Source organism: Gadus morhua, chromosome 21 (assembly GCF_902167405.1).
Source record: "Gadus morhua chromosome 21, gadMor3.0, whole genome shotgun sequence".
In the NCBI taxonomy this organism is placed as follows: Eukaryota; Metazoa; Chordata; class Actinopteri; order Gadiformes; family Gadidae; genus Gadus; species Gadus morhua.
In genome coordinates, this window is record NC_044068.1 from 9,727,028 (window position 1) to 9,752,426 (window position 25,399).

The 25,399-nt window shown below is 44.9% G+C and overlaps 2 protein-coding genes across 5 annotated transcripts; both read right to left on the reverse strand.

The window, feature by feature from the left end:
- Positions 1-3,242: 3,242 nt before the first annotated feature.
- tdh (L-threonine dehydrogenase) lies at positions 3,243-9,673 on the reverse strand. 3 transcript variants are annotated; one of them, XM_030344599.1, is made up of 9 exons: positions 9,421-9,673; positions 8,080-8,282; positions 7,730-7,772; positions 7,489-7,559; positions 6,474-6,623; positions 5,485-5,657; positions 5,282-5,372; positions 4,731-5,000; positions 3,243-4,364 (listed from the first exon to the last, which is right to left on the reverse strand). In XM_030344599.1, the coding sequence occupies exons 2-9, from the start codon at positions 8,264-8,266 to the stop codon at positions 4,225-4,227; spliced, it is 1,125 nt and encodes a 374-aa protein (XP_030200459.1). In that variant the 5' UTR covers positions 8,267-8,282; positions 9,421-9,673; the 3' UTR covers positions 3,243-4,224. The 3 variants fall into 3 exon arrangements, with proteins under 3 accessions (XP_030200459.1, XP_030200461.1, XP_030200460.1); XM_030344601.1 differs by having other exon boundaries at positions 8,080-8,279; positions 9,421-9,597; XM_030344600.1 differs by lacking the exon at positions 9,421-9,673 and adding an exon at positions 8,741-9,031.
- Positions 9,674-10,897: 1,224 nt separating this feature from the next.
- On the reverse strand, positions 10,898-24,560 carry mtmr9 (myotubularin related protein 9). Of its 2 annotated transcripts, none has more exons than XM_030344602.1 (11): positions 24,478-24,560; positions 23,699-23,883; positions 23,203-23,311; positions 22,808-22,933; positions 22,391-22,564; positions 21,201-21,418; positions 20,143-20,304; positions 19,483-19,624; positions 17,882-18,102; positions 16,289-16,440; positions 10,898-11,944 (listed from the first exon to the last, which is right to left on the reverse strand). In XM_030344602.1, the coding sequence occupies exons 2-11, from the start codon at positions 23,878-23,880 to the stop codon at positions 11,781-11,783; spliced, it is 1,650 nt and encodes a 549-aa protein (XP_030200462.1). In that variant the 5' UTR covers positions 23,881-23,883; positions 24,478-24,560; the 3' UTR covers positions 10,898-11,780. The 2 variants fall into 2 exon arrangements, with proteins under 2 accessions (XP_030200462.1, XP_030200463.1); XM_030344603.1 differs by having other exon boundaries at positions 11,781-11,944; positions 24,497-24,533.
- Between the last annotated feature and the right edge of the window lie 839 nt (positions 24,561-25,399).

The window sequence follows — 25,399 nt, forward strand, 5'->3', positions numbered from 1 at the left end:
CCGTCAGCTGGTGTGGCTACAGCCTCCCTTCTCAATAAGTGCGAGTCAAATTAGCAAAAAGCATGTGTTTCTTTTTCTGACATAAGCTGTTCGTGTTCATTTAAAAGGAAATAGGGGATCATGCGACATGCCAATTGTTTTTATCATATCTTTCCTCGAGAAAAATGTTGTCTGCAGACGTACACTCCTCTTTTCTGAGTAGCCCTGAGTGGTCTATTTTCTAATAAAAAGAAATAAAATAAAAGATTATGTTGATACTGGGTCAGGGAGATTAGCAATGTGAGGTTTGTTTTTGATTGTGGTTTTCTTTACACTGTGTGTGCATGGGGCTTGGTCAGTGGTGTAGGGGTAAGGTCGGGTCAGAGTCTTCACTTCACAGATTGATGGCTTACACCACGGTTAACAGAATGGCTGGTGTACATTCAATCGATTCAATGTATTCACCGATCAATAGTAAGATTCATCTGGTTCCGGCTCACTGCTGAAAAAGGCAATTACCTACAGCCATATAAAAAGACCAGCTACAGCTTCGGCATGCAGGGACCAAAAATAATTGTAGAGTAGTAATCAGGAGCTAGCTCTCAAAACCCAGGCATTGGCCTCTTTACATTTCCACAGGAAGGAGGAGGAGGGAGGGCTGGCGGTAAATGCTGCGTAGGAAGGGATATGACGTGGCCATAGCAACAAGGACCCTTTCAAACACGCACACACACACACACACACACACACACACACACACACACACACACACACACACACACACACACACACACACTCTCTCTCTCTCACACACAGGCACACACACACACAGACACACACACACACTCCTCCCACCCACCTCCCTTTCCTCAGTACACCAGCCGGAGTGTCCATGTGTCCCGGGCAGCCTATGTTTTGTTCCCACCACTTGATACCTCCACTCTACGCACTCCTCCCATGAATCTCATTACACTCGAGGACAAAAACACTGAGCCCGGCTGATAGCCTGTGATTGGTTGGCGGCAGAGAGGCATGCCAACGTGCAATGCACACATACCAGGAGGCCAGTTATATACCAGGAAAGTTCCCAATAATGTATAACAACACCGCTATGGAAAACCCTACTATGTCCTTGAGAGTTCCACATATAGACAGAGTCATGCATTGCTACTCAGGTCGTCATCCAGGGTGGAAATGCGGCGCTGTAGTAAGCAGCAGGCGAGACATTCTGCTCTCCCAGAAAGCAGCCGGAGTTCATGGAAGGAGAGATGTTTTTCAACGAAAGGGGTGGGTACAGCTGTCTGTATGTGACTGTGTGGATGGAGTGGGTGTGGTGCCAAAGAAAGGGTCGGCAGAAGTGCGAAGAGGTTCGCACAGAGTTCTGGATAGGGAGGGAATGCCTTCTTTAGGGAGTCTACGCAGATTTCGCTCAACTTCATAACTTTCAAAGAAGGAAATGAGAATACCTGCTGGGTATGAAAGTGGCTGTATGATCATATTTAGATATATAAATTATTCATATTATTTGACAAACCATAGGCCTATTTAGTTCACACAGAGAGCTTTTCGAATACAAAAGGCAGGCAGGGGTTACAATAGGGCATTCATTTTTCATAACTCCAAATGCAATAGTATTTATTTAAAGCTGCTATCAGCAATATTTGCTTGCCCTACCTTGTTTGGATTAAATTGTGTGTTGACTGAGGCCATTTCATGTATGGGCCTCACCTCAAGGTTTTAGGGTATCGGGGTTGACTTAGGTATCAGCAGAGTGTAGCAGGTCAGGGTTGCGGGTTTGACTCCGCTCTCAGTGGACTGTGATTTATATAGGCCCAGAGCTTCCAGGCCCCCACCATCCTGCCACACATTTGCAGGAACACAATAAACCACAAAAAAGGTCATTGTAGGGAACAGTAATTACTGACATGCCAAAGTTGAAGAAAGGCTTAAGTGAACGAGCGGGTGTTTCTGTTTTGTGCTTCCAGATAACTCTTCTGGGCATGGCAGTTTATGACTCCCTTTAAATAAGACAGGTTAAGATCCTCTGCAGTATCGACTGCAAGTGTGGGACCGGTTTTTCCACACATTAATATTATTAGTGGGTCAGTGTTGCATAAGAAAAGTCTTTTGTGTGTGTGATATCTGAATTCACTTTGGTTAAAAGTATTACTTTGCTGAAATAAGTTAAGTCATTTATTTGAGTTAACCATATTAAGAGGTATATGGATGCAGAGCGATAGCACTGAATTGTATTGTTTTTTTATTTTAAACCCAAAATATTGCGTCTTGAAAAGGATTCTCAGCAAAATGGCTAGCAAATAGCTTTGACTAGAGAAATCTGTTCAGAACCAAAACAAACCAATATAAACAATTTGGTTCTCAGGGGGATTGCATAGTTTGATAAGCCAAGGTGTGGCTTATCAAACTAAGCTGAGCCACAAAAATGTGTCTCAGCGTATCAACTTGAAGAAAATAATTAATAGGATGTGTACTATCCAGGCTGGTTTGCTTTTCTTACAAATCCTGAAGAAATGATAAAAAACAATTTCTGGACTCAGATTAGTTTGGTTCGTATGCGTTTGTGAAATGGTTCAACAAACCCGAGTTGCACCACATCCTGTTTGACTTGTTAAATCTACCAATGGCCCTTCATTCACGTCTGTGACTTCCCAAGGACAAGGTGACAAATCATACACATAGAGAAGCCTCTTCATGCCCCTGCATTTTATTTTTATTGCAATGCAGCAAAATCTTCACACCAGGCATCTGTGCCATTACAGCAGTGTAAAATGACCCTCGAAGGACACAACATAAATCCCTAACCTCCGAGCTCCAATGCTGAATCCTGCGTCCAGATCAATAGGTCAACTCCGGTGTCAACTGGCTCTTCACTGTAGAGATCTCGGAATACATGTTTTCCTCCTCTTGTCCGTTCCCCTCTGCTTTTTGCATCCTAGTTTATTGTAGCCTTCATAAACTCTAGCTTTCATGACGTATCCAGGGCTAAACACAGCCAACCCTTTCCTCTCGAGTTGGTGCAGTGTCCCTTCACGCAGGGAAGAAAACACACTTCTGCAATCGCAAAGTGGTATTTACGGTGCGGTATGGAATGATACATTCCATACCGCATTTTCATCGTTGAGACATGCACTCCCCTCGGCTTTTGACACGTTTGTCTATTGAACCTAAGAGTTTTGATCCAGGCACCTGGATAACAATCATTATTAAACAAAATTGATTAGGAAAAAAGCATGACAACGGTATTTGTAAAATGTTTGTTTTTTATGATCAGTTTTTGTGAAATAACAGAACAAGACTTTCACATGGAAAGCGATGCATTCATTTGGACAGAATTTCAAGCGAATGACAATGCCATATTGACATCATTTTTTGGGAAACAAGACATCTGGAAAACAAAACAAACAATATTTCATGTTGTTGGCTTATGGAATCATTAGGGAAAAAAAATTAAATAAGATAAAAAGAGGTTCATGGTCCAGGTCTAACAATGAACTGTAACAAGTATGCAACTTTACTCCCATCATCTACGAGAGGGACCGACAATAAATAATGTATGCACAAGCAAGTGGCCTAGTAAAAAAGATTCCCCGATGCTCCCGGTTGCACTTAATAGACAGACAGGATGTCTAAGTTCCAGATTATTTATCTTCCTGAAGAGGCTCAATAGATCCTCATTTTAATTACTTAGATAGATTACCCCAATATTCCACGTCCTAGAATATCAATAAATAGATAACGACCCTCCATATTACACTGCCAAAGAGAAAGAGATACAAGCGTTTATGCATAGCCAAAAGGTAAACTCCACTTGTCCCCCCCCCCTCCCCCATTATCATCATTCCTAAATAAACTTTGCAACGAGCCAAGCAGTCAAATCTTCATCCCTGTTCATTTTGTACTAAAATAGCCCTGCTCTTATACCCGCCCTGACAACCTGTAACCGAGATCCACCCAGAGAGGGCCATGCAAAAACGGCTGGCGAAGAACCTGAGTAGAGCATTAAAATAGGAGGCGTTTGGCGCTGTCAGTCGACTAACCCGCTCTGTGGCAGAACCTTCTGATTCCAGACAGAGCAGGCGCCTCGTCGGAGACACGCAGAGCCACATCCCAAAGCACACGGAGAAGAGAATAAAGAGTATGTACAGGCCGGGCCTTCTCCGCGCTCTTCTTTGAGATCAGTCTCTAGCACAAGTACTAAACGTTGCACGCAGCGACACACAGAACTCAGTTGACTTGGGCGAGGCGCGTTTCCGAGCCAATGTAGTTGAACATGGTCTGGACGAGCTCGGGAAGGTCGTAGTCGTGCTTCCAGCCCCAGTCCCTCCGCGCGTTGTCGTCGTCAAAGTTCATCGGCCAGCTGTCCGCTGTGGAGGAACACAGGAGCGGCGTTTGGCATCGGCGCAGCTCAGATCAAGCATGGTTGACGCTCAATAGGAGCGATTACTTGTTGTAGTACTTAGTTGTTATAGTGTAAGGGTAATGGGTTAACCTAGCAATTGTTGGGGCTTTGCACTTGGTTCTATGTACATATTGTACCGACATCGATGCATTGTTTTACTCTCTTATGACAAATGTACTAACTGCATCTTGCTTTGGATAAAAGAGTCAATGAGGTGATTCTGTAAAATATACAATCAGGTTTAAAGGAATGGTCAATAAACGTAAAAACAACCGCAACCAATCGTTTTTTTCAATAAACAATCCCATAAAGGTGGAGGATTTGTATTTACCGATGGCTTGCCGCACTTGGTCGACGTCGTAGGAGACCTCCAGGTCAGGGAGCTGCTTCATGACCTCCTGGGCCAGTTCCTCTGGGGTGAAGCTCATGGCGTTGATGTTGTACGTCCTCATGGACAGCGTGTCTACGGGGGACTCCATGATCTCCACGGTGGCGCGGAGGCAGTCGTCGATGTACATCATGGGAAGCCTCGTATCCGGTCTCAGGTTGCACTCAAACTTTCCCGTCTTGATGGCGTCGTGGAAGATCTGGACGGCGTAGTCTGGCGAAAGAGGGGCACGACGATGAGGCGTTACTCAATTACAAAGATAGAAGCGGCATTCATTGGTTTCTCACTCCTAAAAAGGGGTGTTGTACCATCTTGGTGCCTCATAAGGAGGTCTAAAATACCTCTCCCACTGCTCATTAAATACATTTACACTAGCCAGTTTTGAAATTGCCCAAGTGCTACAGGAATAGACTGGTGAATGAAACTCAGTAGGGAGGGATGGCTCGGGTTCGATCAATTCACACGATATTCTGTCCCCTCCACCCTCTGCTCACCTGTCGTTCCACCGCCGGGCTGGGAGTCAGCAGAGATGATTCCTGGGTAGCGGAGACAGCGGAAGTCCAGGCCATAGCGATGGTGGTAGTACTGCAAAAAAACAAAAACGATTACCACCGATGGTACAAGTCAAGTTGTGGGGCAAAATCGAATAATAATGCCATGGGATCGTTTGCCCTCAAAGAGGACTGAAGCATCTCACCTCGCCCATGAGCTCTGCGTGGACCTTGGAGACACCGTAGATGGTGCGAGGCCGCTGGATGCACAGGTCTGGCGTTGGGTTGCGGGGTGAGGTGGGCCCGAAGGCACCGATGGTGCTAGGGACAAAGAGACGCAGGCCGTGTTCCGCCGCAATGTCCAGAATGTTGTGAAGACCTAACATAGAAACAGACCAAAGAAAAAAGGAACAAATTAGATAAACACACGTGTGGATTTCCTTGCCAAACACAACTCATGTGCATTAATTTTTAACTGGTTTGTGTCGTTTCCCTTGCAAAGCAGTTTGTATTGTTACCCTTTATTTGATTATCCCTGTATGCTCACTTTATCTGGACGTCCATGTATTATTTTGAGTTTGCCAGTGATAGATGCTCAATCCCTTTCTTTACAACTACAAACAAATCTACCTTCAGATACAAATTAAGCACCCTAACGTAGCTTAACCTGATTTGGGCGGTTTCCCATTTTAAAGCAAATTTGTGCCACACCCTCCACTGTCACCGATCCCTCGTCCTCCCCTTGTATGTCCCTTTCTATGTTAGTGTGTTTGTGGAGGCCAGCCATCCAGTTCCTCATCCACTCCTAATGCTGAATCTACACACCTCTGGTTCATCACATCATCATCATCATCATCATCCTCATTCTGCTTTACTTAAACCCCGACTCGCACCCATTAATCACCAGACGGTTTCTTATCCTGGTCAGTCCATCTCTTGGCAGCCTAGTATCGTATTGCTCCTCTGAAGCGTCTTTAAGAATTTGCTTTGCACGTGACCGTAACAATTTGTTGTTCTTGTGATGTTATTTATTTTCTTAAAACACCTTGTATTATCTTTGGTTCAAATGCATCTCTCTGACGCTGGTCCTATACCAGCCGGATCGTTTCTTTCTCGCTGTGTCGTTTCACTTTCACTACGCTTAGCATGAGAAGCGCTCCATCTGTAGAAAGTGAATAGTGTCCAGTGTATTCACCAGTGATGTTGACGGCCCGGGCCAGGGGCACGTTGGCCTCCCCGACGGCACTGAGCAGGGCGCTGTAGTGAACCAGCCAGGTGATGCGGTTGTTCACCACGATCTCGCGGAGATTCTTGTAGTCCAAGATGTCCGAGTAGATGAACGGGCCTGACGGGGAGAAGGGAACATTAACCTACTGACTTCATCACGGGTAACAACATTTTCTTGTCGTTTATCCCCACTGACCCCCTCTGGTCCCTTTGCTCCTCTGGGAACGACCAAACAACTTCCATTAAAGGTAACAGTTAGGGTTGCCGCGGTGTGGACATGCTCACACCGAGTAATACGCTTGTGTCAACCCCGGTATAAACGGTATTAACTTTGAAACTATAGGTCACCCGCCATCTTCTCTGTCAACTCTCCTCTCGCACTCGGTGACAGCGGCTGGCAGCGCGCCAATTCTCGGCGTCTTATAACGTTCTATATATAATAGTATAATATAATTTTATGCATCATAATATCACGGCCAAAAGCTCTGTGTGGCTCCGGATGGCAGTAGCGCGGGGAGCTCACGTAGGGATTGGGCATCGCGGGGTTTGTTTACCGGCGTTGGTATGGTTACCGGTCTTGTAAGGAAGCGCCAATTCTCCCGCACAGAGCAGAACTGTGGCCTATTCTACACATTTTAATTTTCTTAATTATCATTATGTTGTTATTCATTTTTTTGCTGAATTTGTTTTTTATTACAGAAAAAAAAAAGAAAAAAAACTGTTAGCGGTGTGCAACACCGAGTAATCTGTGGTGGCCTCAATACCGGTAATACCGTACACCACGAAAACCCTAGTAAGAGTGCTGCGTTTGCCTGCATTGACTGTTTGGGGACGTTGTTGAAATTGCATTGGTACATTCCTTAACCTGGGCTTGGTAGATGACTGCCCTAATGCCTGGCAATGTTGAAGCTGTTGCCACACTCACACAACCCCTTCCAGATGGTAAAAACCAGACAGAGAGGTAAAAAGGCTGAATTACTCACCACTGTGGAAGACGTGGCTAGGGGGTTTCCTAATATCTGACAGAATGACGTTGTTGTTTCCAAACCTCTTCCTGTAAGCCGAGAAAAAAACATTTGTCGGAGCCAGCAAATGTGTCACAGATTTATTCTGCTGTTGCAAAAGCCTGTTTAAATAGTTGGTGCATTTCGCAAGTGACTAGACTAATAAAACTCAAGAGTAAACATGATAGGTAGTTCAGTCTAGACTGTGGAAAATTCTTACCTCAACACCTTGGCCAGCCCCACACCAAGCTGTCCCAGTCCTCCTGCAGAAGGGTGGCAGAGAGAGGAAGAGTTAGAGAATAGGGAATAGATCAGGGGACATTGTAGGACGTTGCAGACATTAAAGCAGCTGAAGCAAAGTGCCAGCATCACCAGTTGCCATGGTGACCCAGTAAACGCACACATCGAGTGGGATACACTACACCCGATGGAGGGGTAATTCGGTAACGCAGCACGGTTGACCTTAGGTTGAACTCCCCATGTACGCTTTGAAAGGCCACTGCTGTAAGAGAGAGAACTCCCATAAACCCATTTCCAAGAGCATGAGATTAGCTGTTGACGCCACCTTACCCGTGATGAGGACTTTGGGGTGGTCGGTTTCCGAGAAGGACACAGAGTGGAAGCTGGCGTCGGATGTAACCTGCCGCGGGGAGAAGCTTATGTTGCGCACGGCCACGGTCAGGGGCTGGCAGCCACAGCCTTGGGAAACCAGCAGTGCCTGCTTGGCGACCTTGCTCAGAGTTCTGAGGACAGGCATGTTGATGTTGGCTCTGCTGCAGACAAAGAGAAAGAGGTGCAGAGATTTAGGAGCCATTCGGTGTTGAATATCAAGCGGTCACAACGGCATTTTATGTGGTTATATTGCAATGATTTATGTATGGACCTACTACACATTTATTGCGCAAAAAATAGGATGCGCAAATTTAACACATTTGGTCGCCAAGACCACTTTTGAGTATTAATATTGCCATCTGGTGGGTGGTTTGTATTGCAGCACCGACTCCAAGCGGAGACATTCTGAACATTGATGAGGGCGCCATCCAAGGTAACATAGCGTAAACACAAAACCGGTTTCAGATAAGTCTTAAGACGATGAATTTGATGGCGGCATTACGGAGAGCATATTTTCTCGTAGCTGATCGGGATACATTGCAAATATGAATATCTATGCTTCCGCTGACTATGCGTAACATTCGAAAAAATTAGATGTATATTATCTATCTGTACTTACCAACAGCGGAGGTGCTTCCGAAAGGAACGCGTAAAGTAAGTTTTGAGAATTTATACTGCCCTGCCTTCATCGTGAACCAATCATGAGCAGAGGGCGGAGAGGACGTCGGGGGGAAACCGTGAGCCACTAGAGATCTGATCTACTACTGCAGGCCTACCTAGCATAGGCCAACCTAGCATACGCATCCCCTGCGGCTCTGGCTCCTTAACAAAGCCACGTTCAGGGATCTCAGTGGGGGGCAAGCGGGCGCAGATACGGGTAGGCCTACTACATACAGACATATTATATGGAAGGTTTTTAAAGTCTCTACCAAATCGGCATCTCTAACCAACGATCTACTGCAAAATCTATTCAGAGAGCCGCATCTAAATGCTATAGCTTTCCTTCAACATTATCATGCGGCTATACATCATCATGACCACGTTAGACGACCCCATGAAAGCCCATTGACTTTCCATGCCACATAGCAATGACTGAGAATAACCCGAATCCTGTCGGGGCAGTCGGCCAACAAATCACCCCGGCACGTCACCGGGACTCCTCTCAACCTCTACAATTTAAACCCTTGTGCAAGAAATTTATATTTCCTCGTTATTCCAAAATACATTTAAATAATCATAAAAACTGACTTAACTATGAAATAGTAAGCCCTTATGATTATAGTTTAATTTTGTACTCACCAATAAATCGAATTTCAGTGTCACGAATTAAATACGCAGTCGCCCAGTTAGGCCTACTTTTTTTCGTGTGCGATGATGAGATCAGCGGTATTTCTCGGGGGTCCTTGACAGGACTATACTAAAATGCTCGCCGTTTTACACGTGGTATCCTCCTGTGAAATTGCATCAGCAGTCTTCAAGTTATATATCGCCGGCCATCTGGTCCCAAGGAAACCCGCCGTGCGCTCTGATTGGAGGAACTTCGGAGGTGCGGCTCCCCTCCGTGGCCACTCCCACAACCCGCCAGCTACTTATTTATTGCTTGTGGTAACTGATTTGTGTGTTGAAAGTGAAGCCCTAGTGTCAAGGTGGATGTCAGCAGTTATTTGGGGTACATTTATTGGGATGGTTTTAAAACAATGGAAAAAAAAAAAACACAAATAAAATACATTACCACAACTATTTTTGGGTAGTGCGGAGCCCTATGGAAAATAATCATTTTTTTGTCAATAATTTTCAATACATTTCATATCCATGTTCTTTAATTAATATAGTTAAAGTACGATGTCAACAGACTCCATTTGACATGGGTAATAACCTATATTTGAAAAAAAACAACATTTATTGTTTACATTGGTCGACCCTTCCTTTGACTTTGAGGTTTGTTGAGTTACCTTATCTCCCGGTGGAAGCGAGTAGGCAGGAGGGGGGGGGGGCTCAGATACGTCAGAGCCGAGTGATGTGAGTGGTGGAGAGGAGCACACACCCCACACTCCCCGTCACACCAAAAGGTGAAAACAAGAACGCAAAGGGAATCTGGGTAGGAGGAAATTGGGTACAAATGCTGATAAGGAGCTTATTTAGGACACATTAAACAAAGACAGATTTTAGTTTACCCCCACAGCCCTGTGGAGGGGGGGGGGGGGGGGTCAGTCTCAAAGACAACAAACAAAACTATAATTTATCGGGCTTGATTTTTTTTATTTCTATCACATGCTCTGCTTTCCTGGAAACTGGAGGTCTGGACGACCTACAGCTCCTATGTCCGTCAAAGAGCAGAGATGCCATCTCACAGGACCTATCGGCAGTGCCAAAGATGTTTTTCGTAACCGTCTCCATGGGCGTTATGCCCATGGGCGTTATGCCCAGTGTGTAGCACCCCTAGTGGGTGCTACACACTGGTGGTGGTGAGTGAGGTCCCCCCCTTCAATGTAAAGCGTCTTTGAGTGTCTAGGAAAAAGCGCTATATAAATTCAATGCATTATGCAAGCAGAACCAATATCCGGCTTCCTGACCTTAATGGCTGCATCAGATAATGTTTGCTGGTTCACTGTTACTTCTCCTAAATAAATTACTTCCCAGAATTCTATTCGAACTACCGGTGGATTTCAGATGTTACAATTGAGGTCAGAAAAAGCCTCGCTCTATTTGTAATGTTTACAAGCTGTGCTTAGCTAGAAGGTGGAATGCTTTTCAAAGGATTCAACACCTGAACAGGTCATGTTTGAAATAGATTGTTTTAATAATGCAAAATGATTTCATTGAGTAACAATAGCCATTTAAAGGACAATTCTTTGACCTTGCATAAAGCAGTCTTTTATGAGGATATATATATTAACATTAGAGATTTCTGACGAAGTCAGAGTTTCATGATTGAAATAATAAGAAAAAGAAGATATCTTTCATCTCCCCCTACCCCCACAATGTACCCCAAAAATAACATAAAATGTGCAATTGTTAAAGGTTTTTCAGTCCCCTGAAATACATAAGACCAGTATCAGCTATATTCTCCCACAGCGCTGCTAGACTGTCTAAACGCTACAAGCTAGAACAAAGCAGCTTTTTATTTAGTTAGGACTGTATGCTATTTTTAGTGTGATGGCTTTTTCGTACTCCTGGCAGACATAAAAAAATTGGCAATCTGGCAGAGGATGTATGCGTTTTCTAAGCGTGTCTGTCTGTGCATGTACGCATTCAGTCTGATTTGGTAAATCAAGCAGAATAAACAAGCATATTTGGAATGATTCGCTCATGCTTTACACCCACGGTGATTTTGCTGTAGCATAAAAAAAAAAGTGTAAGCTAAACAAATCTGTTATTAATAACAACTCAGTTGTGTTTATGGAAAAGAAAATTAAGCTTCAACACAAAATTCCAGTGCACATATTCCACATGGGAAAAGTATGTCAACAGAAAACGTAAATTCTTATCACGTTGTCATACGACCTCGTAAACAATTACATAAAGCTTTCCATAAGGCATAACACAAATATTTACGCATTACAATGGCATTTCCCTTAATTGGTATGCACGGAAATAGGAAAAATAATTGCCCTCCCCCTTATAATATAAGGCCTGTGGCCTCAATCACGGTCTCCCCCTCAGGGGGTCTGCAACGGGGGCTCCTGGGTCTCCAGCTGGGCCAGCTGTCTGCGGAGGCTGTTCACCTTGTTCTGCAGCTCCTTGTTGTACTCTATGATGTGCACCATCTCCTCGTGGGCCTCCTCCTGGCAGCGGGGCGAGCGGTTCCAGCGGAGGAACACCCCTGCGATGACACAGCGGGAAGAGAAAAAATAAAATCGGGTTTTAGAAGTTGGCATTGGGCTGGGAGATTCTCTTTGTTCATCTCTAGAGGGGAAGGAGGCTTCGAGGCCTCTTCTGCCCTTATGTTTTTAATTGCATTCTGATCCTTTCATCATCAGGGCGAAACCGCTGGGGACGAGCGGGTTGGCTGGCAACCGAAAGGTGGCTGGTTCGGTTCCTCCTAGCCAAGTGTCAAGGTGTCGTTGAGTTCACACAGCTAATTGCTCCGGATGTGCTGGGCAGGGCTGAGGCCTTGCAGGGTTGAAGCCATCGTCAGTGTATGAATGTGTGCATAAATGGCTGCCTTGCATTTTCTGCAGTCAATATTCAATGTGCGAATAAATGCGACTGAATCAAAACAAAAATTCAAACAGACTACAAAGCGTTTCTCATCAGACATGCACGTTCATTTCTTCTCATCAAAGATATGTAACCAACGCAATTAGTCGCTTTGGATAATGCCTAATTAGTAAGCTGCAAGAATACATTAAGGATTTTAGGCAATACGGATCGCCGTTAAGTTCTCACGGTTGAATCTGATGTTAAGGTTAGAACACGCGTACCCTGAAAAGTAATCAGATAATCAGACTGTATGTCTCATCAGAAATGAACTTCAGAAGCCCATATTGCATACCTCAAAGGCTTTGTCAAAGTGAGTCAGCTCTAGTTAGGTGAGACTAGAGTTCTCGGGTGTTGCCCAGGCTCACAAATATAGTACATGGCCACAATCTGAGCCAATGGAGGGCTAAAGATAGCACAGCATTTGAACACAGACACCCGCGAAAGAGGCGAAGTGAATTAATGTATTTTGGTTAAACTGTACTATGTATACAAATACATGTTTTTTTTTCTCCGATCTTGGACATGATGTGATGTAACTATCATTACAGTAGCAGTTCAGTGAAGAGATCCGCCTCACTTTGTTAAAGGAAAAGAAAGAAAAGCATTGGGATACATCCAACCATTACTGAAGTTTCGCTTTTCAACATTCAAATGACCCGTTCTTGATTGTCTTTACAGACACACCCAAACATATTCACAACCAGTGCTGACCGGGCAAATGAGATGTGTGGTGGTTGTGTTTTTTTTCTTTCTTCTGTCAAAAGGAGCCTCATGTGTTCCGTGCCATATGGAATGTGGGTGTGGCCTGTGTCCAGCCAAGCTTAATGAGAGGGCCTCCCCACACACACGCACACATGAACCCACTAACCCTAATCCATCCGTGCTCTGTTTCTACGCACAGCCTTTGTGTGTCTGACTGACGCAAGATTCAGCAGAACTTTCTGCCCCGTCAGAGGGACACGTCAGGGGAAAAGAATTGCCTGCTTCCGCAGCCCGTTTTCAAAGTCAAACCCGGTCACTTCGACCGTGCGTTTTCCGTGGTTTTCTCCGAACCAAATACTGTACGACAACCTAGCTAGCTTAAATGACAAAAATCACTGAATATATATCCGTCGGCAGCTGTGGTTTGTTAAGCCTGAATTCAAACCAGACCTTATTCGTTTCCATTGTTTTATATTCACCATCTACCTCAGCGGTCGTGCTCCCTGTTGCAAGTCCAAAGATTCCAGTGACGTCTGTGTAACTTCCTCACAACTATTTTGTGCGCAAGCTGCACACGACGTCATCGGTTCTCCCCAAGGAATTCTTCCACGGGTACGAATGCCTCGTGATCAGACTCCAATTGCCCGGGAGGACCTTGACCAGATAAATGCAACCCATCACATTTCTCAAATAACTACATATCATGCTGCATGAGCTCCATATATATATATTGGTGCATATGAATATCACCCTGGGTCCTTCAAATAACTGTACACCCATATACGGGAATAAATGTGACACAATCCACTACACAGCTTAAGTCATATTTGTTCTGCGTTGACACAAATCATTACTTTTGGACGGACTGTGATGTTCTTTAGAAGGGTTAACAACCTCTGACTTTAGGTGGACCGCTTAATTGTCCTCAAGATCTTTCACGGAGTGGCACCGTCAATGTAAATCAATACATACACATACAGTGACTGCGCAAAGAGGGCCGGCGTACCATTAATACAAAATCCTTACTGCTAGAAGCCCATGTCCGGAAACAGTAGAAAGACTAATTCAGCGATGCTGCTTTATGTACCCTAACATTTATCTATCAAACAATGAAAAAAATTAGAATGAAAAACACGATGGCCTGCAAAGAGCGACACTATTTGTTAAATAATAAACCATAATACTACTTCTTTGCTGAGCAAAAATTGTAAGAAATATATTTAGAATTATATTATCATTATTATGTACATTTGTCCAAAATATAAATAAATAAATTCCACCAACAGTTCCCTCAAACACTGCTTTGGTACACCAGATTGGTCTGTCTGTCTGTCTGTCTGTCTGTCTGTCTGTCTGTCCTTAACCAAAATGACATCCAACCTGGTGTGGCCTAAACGGGCACCTTTACAAATACTAATTAGTAATTGCCACCCACCTGTCACTCACCACAATACAGGCTGCTGGAGTTACTAGTAGAAGTAGTGAGTTGAGATAGGAAGATTCCATTGAGATACAAGACCTCCTGGAACATTGCGTGTGTGAGAGTGAGTGAGTGAGTGAGTGAGTGAGTGAGTGAGTGAGTGAGTGAGTGAGTGAGTGACTCCCTCTAATACGACGTAGCCATGCAGGTCCAGATGCAGGCCAGGCGCATGGAGGGAACATGCCAGAAATGTGTCAAAGCTGTCAAGGCATGACAGCTTCGGGGTGTTACGTGAGCAATGCAGATACACCCGCATGGTGGTAGTGGCGGTGTGGGGGTTGGTGGAAGCCAATCGCTGTCAACTACTAAGTGTGAAGAGGCGCGCTGTTGGTTCAAAGGATTATGCAATTATTATTTTCTTTTTTTTTTGTGTCCTTGAAAAATGATGTTACTGTAACTCTTAACAGTACTATAGTGGAGGCTGCCCCCTTCTGGTAGACTAGGGCATGACTCAGTCCATGAGGGCAACAAATTGAACACGTTAAAACATGAATTGAAAAACTTTTACTATCGAGTCATTTTACAGACCTTTTGCCGCTTATTTCCAACAGGACTTGCTTGATATTTTATGTTTATCATTTGCTGCCCGTCATCTGCCATTGACTCTGTCATTGTGAGAAAGGACACTGGGGGCAGGTTTTAAAAACTGGTTTTAACTGCCCTGCGGGTGGCAGCGTCCCAGATATGACAGTAGCGATTATCAGTTCCGCAGTTCTTGTACCACTAATACTCTGTTGACAGTGTGCACCACCATGGCTTCTCGTAAACACAAACGGTGTCTGAATTGGATACATACAAGTGTCTTCCAAAATGACCAGAAATTAAATACCATAAACTTTGAAGTACTGCACACCTTCAACTCAAGTTTGTGCAATAGCCTTGGGGTTGCTTAGCACAGGACGCACACCTTGACCCAAGATCCAGAGACAATCAAATGCATTCACCCAGTGTTCCAGGACAGCTATTGGGTTTCGCCTACGGACAGTTTTGGGCTTTCACTTCACAGATTGTTCCAGTTGAGGGCTTTGATTTCACCTACTGTTACACTAAGCTGTTTTGTTTTCACCTAATGTTCCACTGAAGTTTTTTGGTTTCACCTAGTGTTCCAGTTGAGCCCTTTGATTTCACCTCGTGTTCCAGTTGAATTGTTTGAATTCACGTCATGTTCGACTAAAGCAGGGGTCTCAAACTCGTGGCCCGGGGGCCAATTGAGGCCCGCAGGATGATATTTTGTGGCCCCCTACTTCATCAAAGTTTAGTGTTAGTGTGGCCCGCACGTTGTTGTAAAACGCACATTTTGGCTGAGCGGCTTGCCACACTTTTTAATCACTTGTGATAGGGTAACAAGATGTCCGGATTTGGCCGGGACTGTCCCAATTTTGAGTTGCGTGTCCTGAGTCCGGAAGAAAGCCAAAGGACGCTAAAATGTCCCGGTTTCAACCAACCACTATGAAATGTCCCCTGTTGTCAGCGATTACATAGCCAATGTGATCTAATTATAGCCCGATCACTAAGATTGGGTCAGTTGTGCTCCTTTTTTCTGTGGAATATTTGATGCGGCCCAGCCTGACCCAGACTCTACCTCCGGCGGCCCCCAGGTAAGTTGAGTTTTAGACCCCTGCACTTATGTTTTGGTTTCACATACTGTTCCACTAAAGTGTCTTGGTTCTCCTAGTGTTCCAGTTGAGTGCTTTGAATTCCCCTCGTGTTCCAGTTGAGTGCTTTGATTTAATGTACCAGAACTGTGATGATAAGGTTACTACGGGGCGGCTGGGCTCCTACCTTCCCACAGCAGCAGGCTCTGGGGGGCCACCGAGGGCCAGATCACCAGGCTGTTGGGCTCGTACAGCGGGTTGCTCAGGTGGTCGATCTCCTGGGGCCGGTTCACCCACGACCAGAGAGACACCGTCTTCTCAGGCAGAGACAGCCTGACCCTGAAGAACAAAAGTTTTTATTAGGGATGTGAATAACTCACATTTTACATGGTTGAATAATCGGTGGGTGGTATGAACGAATAATCGATTATTCAATGAGTGCCGACCTTCACAAAGGCAGCCATGGATCGTCGGCAAGAAATCACAGTATCTTAAACGCAAAAAAAACACTACCTGCTATGTAGTTCCAGTCAAATTGTCTGTACAGCCATCAAAACGAGAGCTGGTAAATTGTGAAAAATGCATTAAACTGTAATCCGAATACGCTGTTATATGTTATACACCCTATAGTATCTGTGGTATAAAGGCTGAATCGCGAAAGTCTATACTTTCAACATAAAGTGTACATATTTATAATTCGAAATTCGTCCCAGCCTTTATACCACAGATACTCTAGGGTCTACAGCATATAACTGTGCTGTCCGATTACAGTTTAATTCATTTTTCACAATTTACCAGCTCTCTTCTTGAAGATTAATCACCGCGCCATTCGTTTCAATGGGAATCGCGACGGTCTATGCTTTCAACATAAAGTCCACATATTTATAATTCGAAATTCAGCCCAGCCTTTATACCACAGATACTATAGGGTCTATAGCATATGACCGCGTTTTCTGATTACAGTTTAATGTAACAGTAAGCAAATTAACCACACGTAGATGACCATGGCAACTGGTAAAACAAATTTTATTTTCGCGCGCATCCGCCGTGTTAATAATCCCCCTATAGATTTTCTATGGCAAGTGACCATGGTATAAGCGGGATAATGCCCTTGGATACCTGTCCAACATTAGTTCTGTCTGTTAATTCTTGTTTATTTGATTGGGAAAAAATGTTAACAGTCCAAATTTTTAAAATCGACTTTGACCCTTGGGAACGAACAATCAATTATTCTGACCTATCCCTAGTTCTGGTGAAAACTTTTTCTTTACTTTCAAAAGGAAAGTGGCTAACTTATCAGGTACTGGCCCTTGAGATAAGATTACAACAAACACAGTGTTGACTTTCTCCTGTATTGAAATACTAGAAACCTATGAGGCTGGTGGACAAACACACAAACGACCACAAGGATTTCCCGACACCAAATTGAATCACTAGGTCAACATCTCTATCACTTTGTCAATCTCTGCTGTCCGAGAGGCACCACGTTGTAAAGAACACACACATAAGCTTTTACATCTGGATGGACACTGTGATGTCACTAAAGGGTTCATGTAAATCTATGCGTAACGGCTAATCAACATCCCACCTAATGGTTAAAATTTAAGATGTCTTAAACACATAAAGAAGAAACATAGATAGTGCTTACTCCACACACACACACGCACACACACACACACACACACACACACACACACACACACACACACACACACACACACACACACACACACACACACACACACACACACACACACACACACACACACACACGGCTCACCTCTCGGCCGCACTGTTGCCCAGGAAGGTGCCGAACTGGGAGGCGTAGGCGTGCTCGAAAAGCAGCACCAGCAGCTGCTCGGTGAACTGGAAGGAGCAGGGGAACTGCCGCAGGACCTGCCACACGCAGTCCAGGAACAGCAGGAACCCCGGCGCCTCGTGGCGCGGCTTGCTGTTGGAGTAGGCCGACATGGAGCAGCGCTGGGCGAAGGGGTGGCCCGCCTAGGGGTGGTGGTGGCGGTGGTGGTGGTGGTGGCGTTGAGGTGATGGGAGTGGTAGTGGTAGTTATGGTGGTGGTAGTGGTGGGAGTGGTAGATGTGGTTGTAATGGTGGTGGAAGTGGTGTTGTTGGTGTTGGTGGAAGTTGGAGCGGTGGTGGGGATGGCGTTTAGGGGCGTGGTGGTGGTGAGGTGGTGGTGGTGTTGAGGGGGTGATGGTGGTGTTAATGTTTGTTGGAGTGGTGGTGAGATGATGGGAGTGGGAGTGGTGTTATTGAGGTGGTGGCGGTGGGGTTTGAGGTGGTAATGGTGGTGTTACGTGGTTATGGTGGAGGAAGTGGTGGTGGCGGTGAGGTGGTGGTGGTTGTAGTGGGGGGGTGGTGGTGGTGGTAATGGTTGTTGGAGTGGTAGTGGTGGGGGGGTGGTAGAGTTGAGGTGGTGGCGGTGGGGTGGTGGCGTGAGGGTGAGGCAGCAAGAAGGAGAGAAGGAGGGGGGCAGTGGGAGAGAAAGTGTTTATTTGACCTTAAACAAAAGCAAATTTGCCTTGGTTGACTGATCCTCTCATGAGCTCATATTTGTTAGCTTTTTGTTCTTTGCTTCCCGTCGTATACTGTGAAAGACTTTCCTCAACAGAAAGAAGAAAACACGTGATCCACGGAGATGGCTGTCAGAATCAGAAGGGGCACATTGAGACGGTGTGTGGAAGCAGCACTCATCCATCGGCCACGGGGTCAGACCCCGTGGAGTTCTTGTGATATTTGCCGTCACATGATCTCCCTCTCGTCCCCAGACACTATTCATAGACGCCGAGCGGCAGGGAAGTAACATAACATGCATTGCCCTCTGCTACCGGATCCCTTTAGCCAGCCATGATGTGGTACGTCATGCCCCACCTTCCTTTGTCCATTTATGGTCACGAATGGCTTGTTGTTCATCCCTTCCCCCCCAGTCACCCCAATCACCCCAATTCAACAACACCCCGAGCAGCACGGTAAGACAACACCATCACATGTTCGCATGCCTCACGGCGTGTTGGATTTCACCCTAGATTGTTTTGTTTTATGAAAAACTTAAAGGGGTAAAGTCGCCCTCAGCTTTTCAACTCACATGATTTTTTGCATATAAACATAACCAACCATCTACTCAGTTTCCGCAGAAGAAACAAGGTCGAAAATCAATTTGGACCATTGACATCATTGGTCTGGACTTTGCGTTCTCCCAAACTGACCAATAAAGTCAATGGTCCGACTTTACTGGGATTCATTTTTTTTCTACGATTGAATCATTCTAAACCTGTGAAAAGAGAAAATAAAAATCCAATCGATATGAATTGGAACAAAAAGGAAAAAGGTGTCTACTTTCAAAGGGGCTTGAGGGGCACTAACCTGGAGCCACTCCCTCTCCACCAACCCCTGGAAGCCTTGTATGGTTCTGCAGGCCGGGTCCAGGATGATCTGGGCCAGGGAGGTGACCTGCAGAGTGGAGTCCGTCCCCTCCGTCCCATGGACCAGCACCGACGCACCCTCCCTGAGACCAGGAGGAGAAACACAGCGTCAGCCCGCCATCTTCTCTCAATGGGCCACTTATCGCTCTCTCCCCCCTTGTTGGCTCACCAGGAGGCCTTCACCGGCACCCAAGATACCCTCATGAGATAATTCATGAAATGGTCATCAGTGGTGATACTAAAGAAAGCATTCATAAGGACAACATCTATTTAAAATCGATTTCATCAGATGGATTATTTTATCCAAAGCAAGACCGAGTGTCGTGAGGAGATAGAGAGGGGCCGGGAGAGAGAGACAGTGAGAGTGAGAGAGACAGGCAGTTAGAGTGAAATACATTGAGAGAGACAGACGGATAGAGAGTGACAGACATTGAGAGAGACAGACTGACAGATAGAGAGTGACAGACATTGAGAGAGACAGACAGATAGAGAGGGACAGACAGACGAGCGAAAAATGAGAGAGAGAAAAATAAGAGTGAACCACTGGGCTGGGACTTTCCCACCATGACCACCACGGCCCCCCCACGGAAGCTGCACTGACCGGTCGATGCACTGCGCGGCCAGGCAGGCGGTGGTCAGGATCTCCTTGACGTGGGTCTGCCAGTTGGACGCCTCCAGCTTGCTGAGCCAGCGGTCCATGCTGTGGGACTGGTCATTGCAGGCCTCCACCAGCTTGACCAGGCTGTCCTGGAGCACGTTGGACCTGCAAGGACGCACCAAGGACATGATAAGAGGGTGCTTTATTCTAGTCTGAAGGATTGTATTTAGTGTTAAAACTGTTTGGGTTTCACCCCATGCTGTTTCCCCCCTCCCCGCCAGAGGCCTGTCTCTGACCCCCACTGTTAGTTGACAACACCATTTCCCTGCCCTTAAGCCACTGCCAGCAGGATCCCTTCCTCTGACCCCCAGGTTTAGTTGTTAAATATGTTTCACCTTCATCCAGTTGATAATCCCCCTCCCTGCAAACAATCTGTCTCTATCCCCCACGGCTCTTAAGGAGTTGATCAAACAACGTATGTGTTTTCACCTTCATCCTCCTGCCAGATGTCTGTTTCTAACCCTCTTTTGTTCTTAAAGCAATTGATAAACCGAGGAACTGAGGGGCTGGTACTGGCATCAAATGGGCCTTTTTTCGTCTTGCAGCCCAAAGACAGATCCCTGTCTCTGAACCTCACTTTTAGTTGATTTATGTGTACCTTCATTCTGTTATTAATCCCGCTCCCTGCCAGACACCGGTCTCTCATCCCTCCACACTTGAGGAGTTGATCAAACAAACTGATGTGTATTCACCTTCATCTTGTCCTCATCCTCCTCCCCGCCAGATTTCTGTCTCCATCCCCAAATGGCCCTTCCCTTGTCTCACTGCCCGACGACAGACCCCCCTCAGACCAACAGGTCGGGGGCCTGGGCATGATACATGGGTCTCCAGGCGAAATGTATTCATCCTAGACTACTCCCGGGGCAAATTCAGGGGGATAGTTCCTTGTCTCAATAAGGTTGATTTTGACAGCTGATCTGGTGGTCACACAGGGAGAACTTTGTGTACAGAACTGTTAAAAAAATAAATGAAAAGTGTCGCTGTCCCTGGTGAGCACCCACCTCTCGATGGCCTTGTGGATCCTCCTCCACTGGGGGTAGTTGGCCTCCGTCTCGAAGCCCCCCCCGCGCGCCTTGGCCTGCTGGGCCACGCTGATGGTGCGCGTGTCGATGACGTAGCCGCGCTTGCCCGGCCGCAGCGTGGCGTTGATCAGCCTCTCGTCCTCCTTGCAGCGCCGCCCGTTGGTGCCGGTCAGAGGCTGCCCCGACCGCATCATCACCTGGGGAGAGGGGGTGGGGGGGGGGATGGTCAAATATGTTGGGTTCGATCCCCGATGTCCACGGCCTGCCTTCGGGCATCCTGGAGCCAAAGGCCCCTGACCGCTACTAGTTCCTTAAAAGGTGAAAATATTATACACCAGGTGTGAGGGGGATTAGCCGTTACAAGCCGCTTTGAAAATCTGCCTCTTCTGACATCACAAGTCAACCTAGATTTTCAAAAAGCCTTGTAAGGCGAACCACACTCATACCTGTAGGTATAATATGTCACATTTAATGACCTGTTTGTGTTCACTATAAGCTACTAGAGATAGAAGCACATGAACAAATTGTAATAAAGTAAAGTATGTGTGTTTTTGTCAGGTACTGGCTCTTACACAAAAACAGTGTATGTTATCTTGTGTCTTGAAATACATGAAAAATATGAGGCTGGGAGACAAACACACTAACAACTAGACTCTCTACCCCCCCCCCCCCCCCCCCCCCCCCAGACACCAAATTGCATCACTAGGTCAACATCTATATCACGATGCCATCGGCCACACATCCTTGAGCCAAATGCACCTAACCCATACATGTTCCTTAATGACCTGTATCTGTGTTCACTCTAAGCTGCTAGAGATTAAAGCACATACTAAATGACAAAATATTAATAGTAAAGTCTGTGTGGTCTCTAATTGAAGCCATTTTTAAGTTGCATAACCTCAACGTCATGTCACTGAAGTCGCAAGAATAGCCCAACCATGAAAGCCCAATGCATGCTGTCATGGATGTAATGTGAGCTAATATTTTCGTGGCATGAATAATACATGTTATTCTAGGAATACATTAATATAATACCTTTAAAAATTAAGATTGAAAATAAAAGTGTGTATAGTTATTCATAACGCTGCATAGGCTACTCAATGGGATGTTCTTGACAGTCAAAAGGCCCGGTGACCTATGTGAACCGTAGCATTGCACATGGAGCCCACCATTCCGTTCTTCTTGTGGTAGTAACTAAGCACTGGGAAGCGACCGCCGTGGCGAAACCCGGCCGCTTTCCTAAGAGTGTCGTCGTCTACATCCCTGGGCACAGCCACCAGCGGGGGATACGTGGTGCACACCCTGAAGTCCCGGTTCACCTCGCTCAGGCGCCACTCGTCAGTCTAGAAAAGCAGAGTTTGAATTGAGGGGGGGGAAGTAAGTGGCTGGTTTTGCACAACCTACCGGCAGGAGTCCTTGGATAAAAGGCCCAAACCCTACAGCCTTATTAATTGAACCATGAAGCATGAATTTTCATTAACAGCAACGCATTCACTCAGGCTTTAAAGAAGGCAATTGAAAAAGAGCTAGTCCTAACAAGCAGAGGGGCGTGTAACGACTCTCTTCCAGGTCTAGTAACCCCTTACCATGGCCTCTAGGTCTTTGAAGGCATCTTCTGGGAGGAATGAGTTCCAGCCATCCTCAATCACCTCGAACATGGGCCGGTAAAAATAGGGGTACATCAGGGAGACGGAGTCAAGTGTGGAGAGAGCCTGATTAGAAAAAAAGGTCAGAGATTATGATGTGCTTGACTTTTCTTAATCATCAAATTGATGCATAACAAATAACAGCGATATTTTCCTTGCAATTATTATTGAGGGGCGGTGTTATTGGTAAATCACATTTGATTAAAAAATATATATATATGATGATTGCAGTGGCCCTATTAATCCACCGGTGGCGCAGAGCAACATCTGGATGCATGAAGTGGAATCAATGGTGTGTATGTTGTAAACCATCGAAGCACAAGCTAATGTCTAACCTCAATGGAGCTGCCGATGTTCAGACACTCCTCCATGCCGGGAATGTCTAGTTGGATCATCCTCAGGTCTTTACATTTGACAATGATAGTTCCTAGAGACCCAAGAAACCTGATGGAGGGACAACAAACCAACACTGATTCAAGAAGTCTATTCTGAATCCACTGCCAATGTTAGGAGTATGTATTTAGTATCAGCAAATTAATTAGATTAATTAAATAAATAATTACATCTATTACTTATATTAGAGAGAGTAAACGTGCTGACTCAAACATTCAGCAGTGTCAAAATAGTAGGGAACTAAAAAAAGAATATGATAAAATCTGATGAATGAATATGTGATATGCAATCACATAGGATAATTATGATTATATTGGTAGCATCTGGGGCCAGTTTTTTAGGGTAGATTTCTAGCTCTCCTGTATCAATAGTAAAAACTATCATATGCATCAAACCAGAACTGTATTAGAACAAGTCGGCAGGTTAACAGCATGTCACCTCTTCTCTATGGAGTCGATGTTGGAGTGAAGCAGCCACAGCTCTTCTGTATTGTCCTGCCTGGAGGAGAGGATGAGGTGGTGTCCGGTGAGGCACAGGGTCCCCTCTACGGTGGGCATGAAGGGACGATGGAGGACCACCCCATCCACCCGGGGGGTCTTTATCAGCTCAGCAAACTCCATGACCTTAAATAAATTACACGTTCCGAAAAAGGACTGGTGAAAATTGAGTAATTTTTTGGTTAATGACTCATTTCTTTTGAGCATGTACTGAATAGAGACAGGAAACACAAACTGCAGGCTTTTAATAATGCATATCATTGTTTTTATTAGTGTGTTCCTGTTTCTCATAGATATTCATCACACGTCTTCCTCTTTGACTGAAGCTGGTAGAAAACACGGATGTTATAACAAGAGTCAGTTAGGGCGGAACCTTTCCTGGTTTTGATTATGTTGGGGCTCTAGTTGGTTGATTGTCAACATACCATCGTTATTATATCTAGTCTGAAACATCTAGCACAGTGCTACGGACCATTTTACTAATCCAAGTGGACTTGTCAGTTTTCTTTATTTTGTTGACATCCAAGTAACCAGCAACGTTGGGTTGATTAGCTCATATAGCCTAGCCGACAGGGGAAGGGTAGGCCTAAATATCCAAGTAATTTCAGATTTTTATTTTAAAATAACCATACAGGTTTCTTGAAATATATGAACGCGTGCAAACGCCTTAATGTCATAATCATTATAAGAAGAAAATGAGAGAAAATGGTCTTTATTTACCAGACTGCCTCTCCGTTACCTGAAGAACAAGACCCTGGTGCGCCGACAAAAATATTCCGACTGGAACAACACATTCACTAAACATCGTTCTGGTGCATGTTAATCTTTTATTCTAGCGTCCACTACGAACAATTATGCAATCCCCTAATCTGGAAATGTAATTACAAACAAACAGACCAGTTTTTAATTGTACTAATAAATTAACCAGATGTTATGACTCCAATCGAGGTCTAAATACTAAATACATTAAAGCTGTAAACTATAAAAAAAATAGATGCATATGGTTGTCAATTGAAACCTCTATAAACGAAGACAATTTCTGGAAGAAGAAAGTTCTATTAAATCTATTTCATATATTCGTCAAAGGTTTCATTTGTTTTGAAAAATCAGTGTTGAAAACAAAACACTAGGTGGCGACAACGTAACATTTATTGAGAAGCTTTTATTTCTTCGCCCAGTATTTCTTTTCGGGAACATATTTGGAAGGGCCTTGATTCACTGGGAAAAAATGGTACAATTAATACAAACTACATATCATGTGTCAAAAACATAATCTTGCATCTACTCATATTATTTACTCTTGCACCTACGAAAACATAATTTGAAAAACATATTCTTAATAGGTATATTTGGTCAAATATTATGACTGTTGCATCTATTGGACCCTGCGTGCTGCTGATTTGGAGGGGGAGGTATCCCCTTTGCGTTATAATCAATAGATATTTGCTGCTATGTGATGGTCCACCTGAGTCTAATCTAATAAAGACTCATTGGTCCGGGTTACTGACCAGTGTGTAAATGACATTAGGAATAATCATTCAACATGTATCAAGATAGATCGTGGGGTTAGAGATGATCAATGCAGATCTGGAATTGGCCGGGTAAAGCATGGAAGTAGTGTAGCCACTAGGATGGATTACTT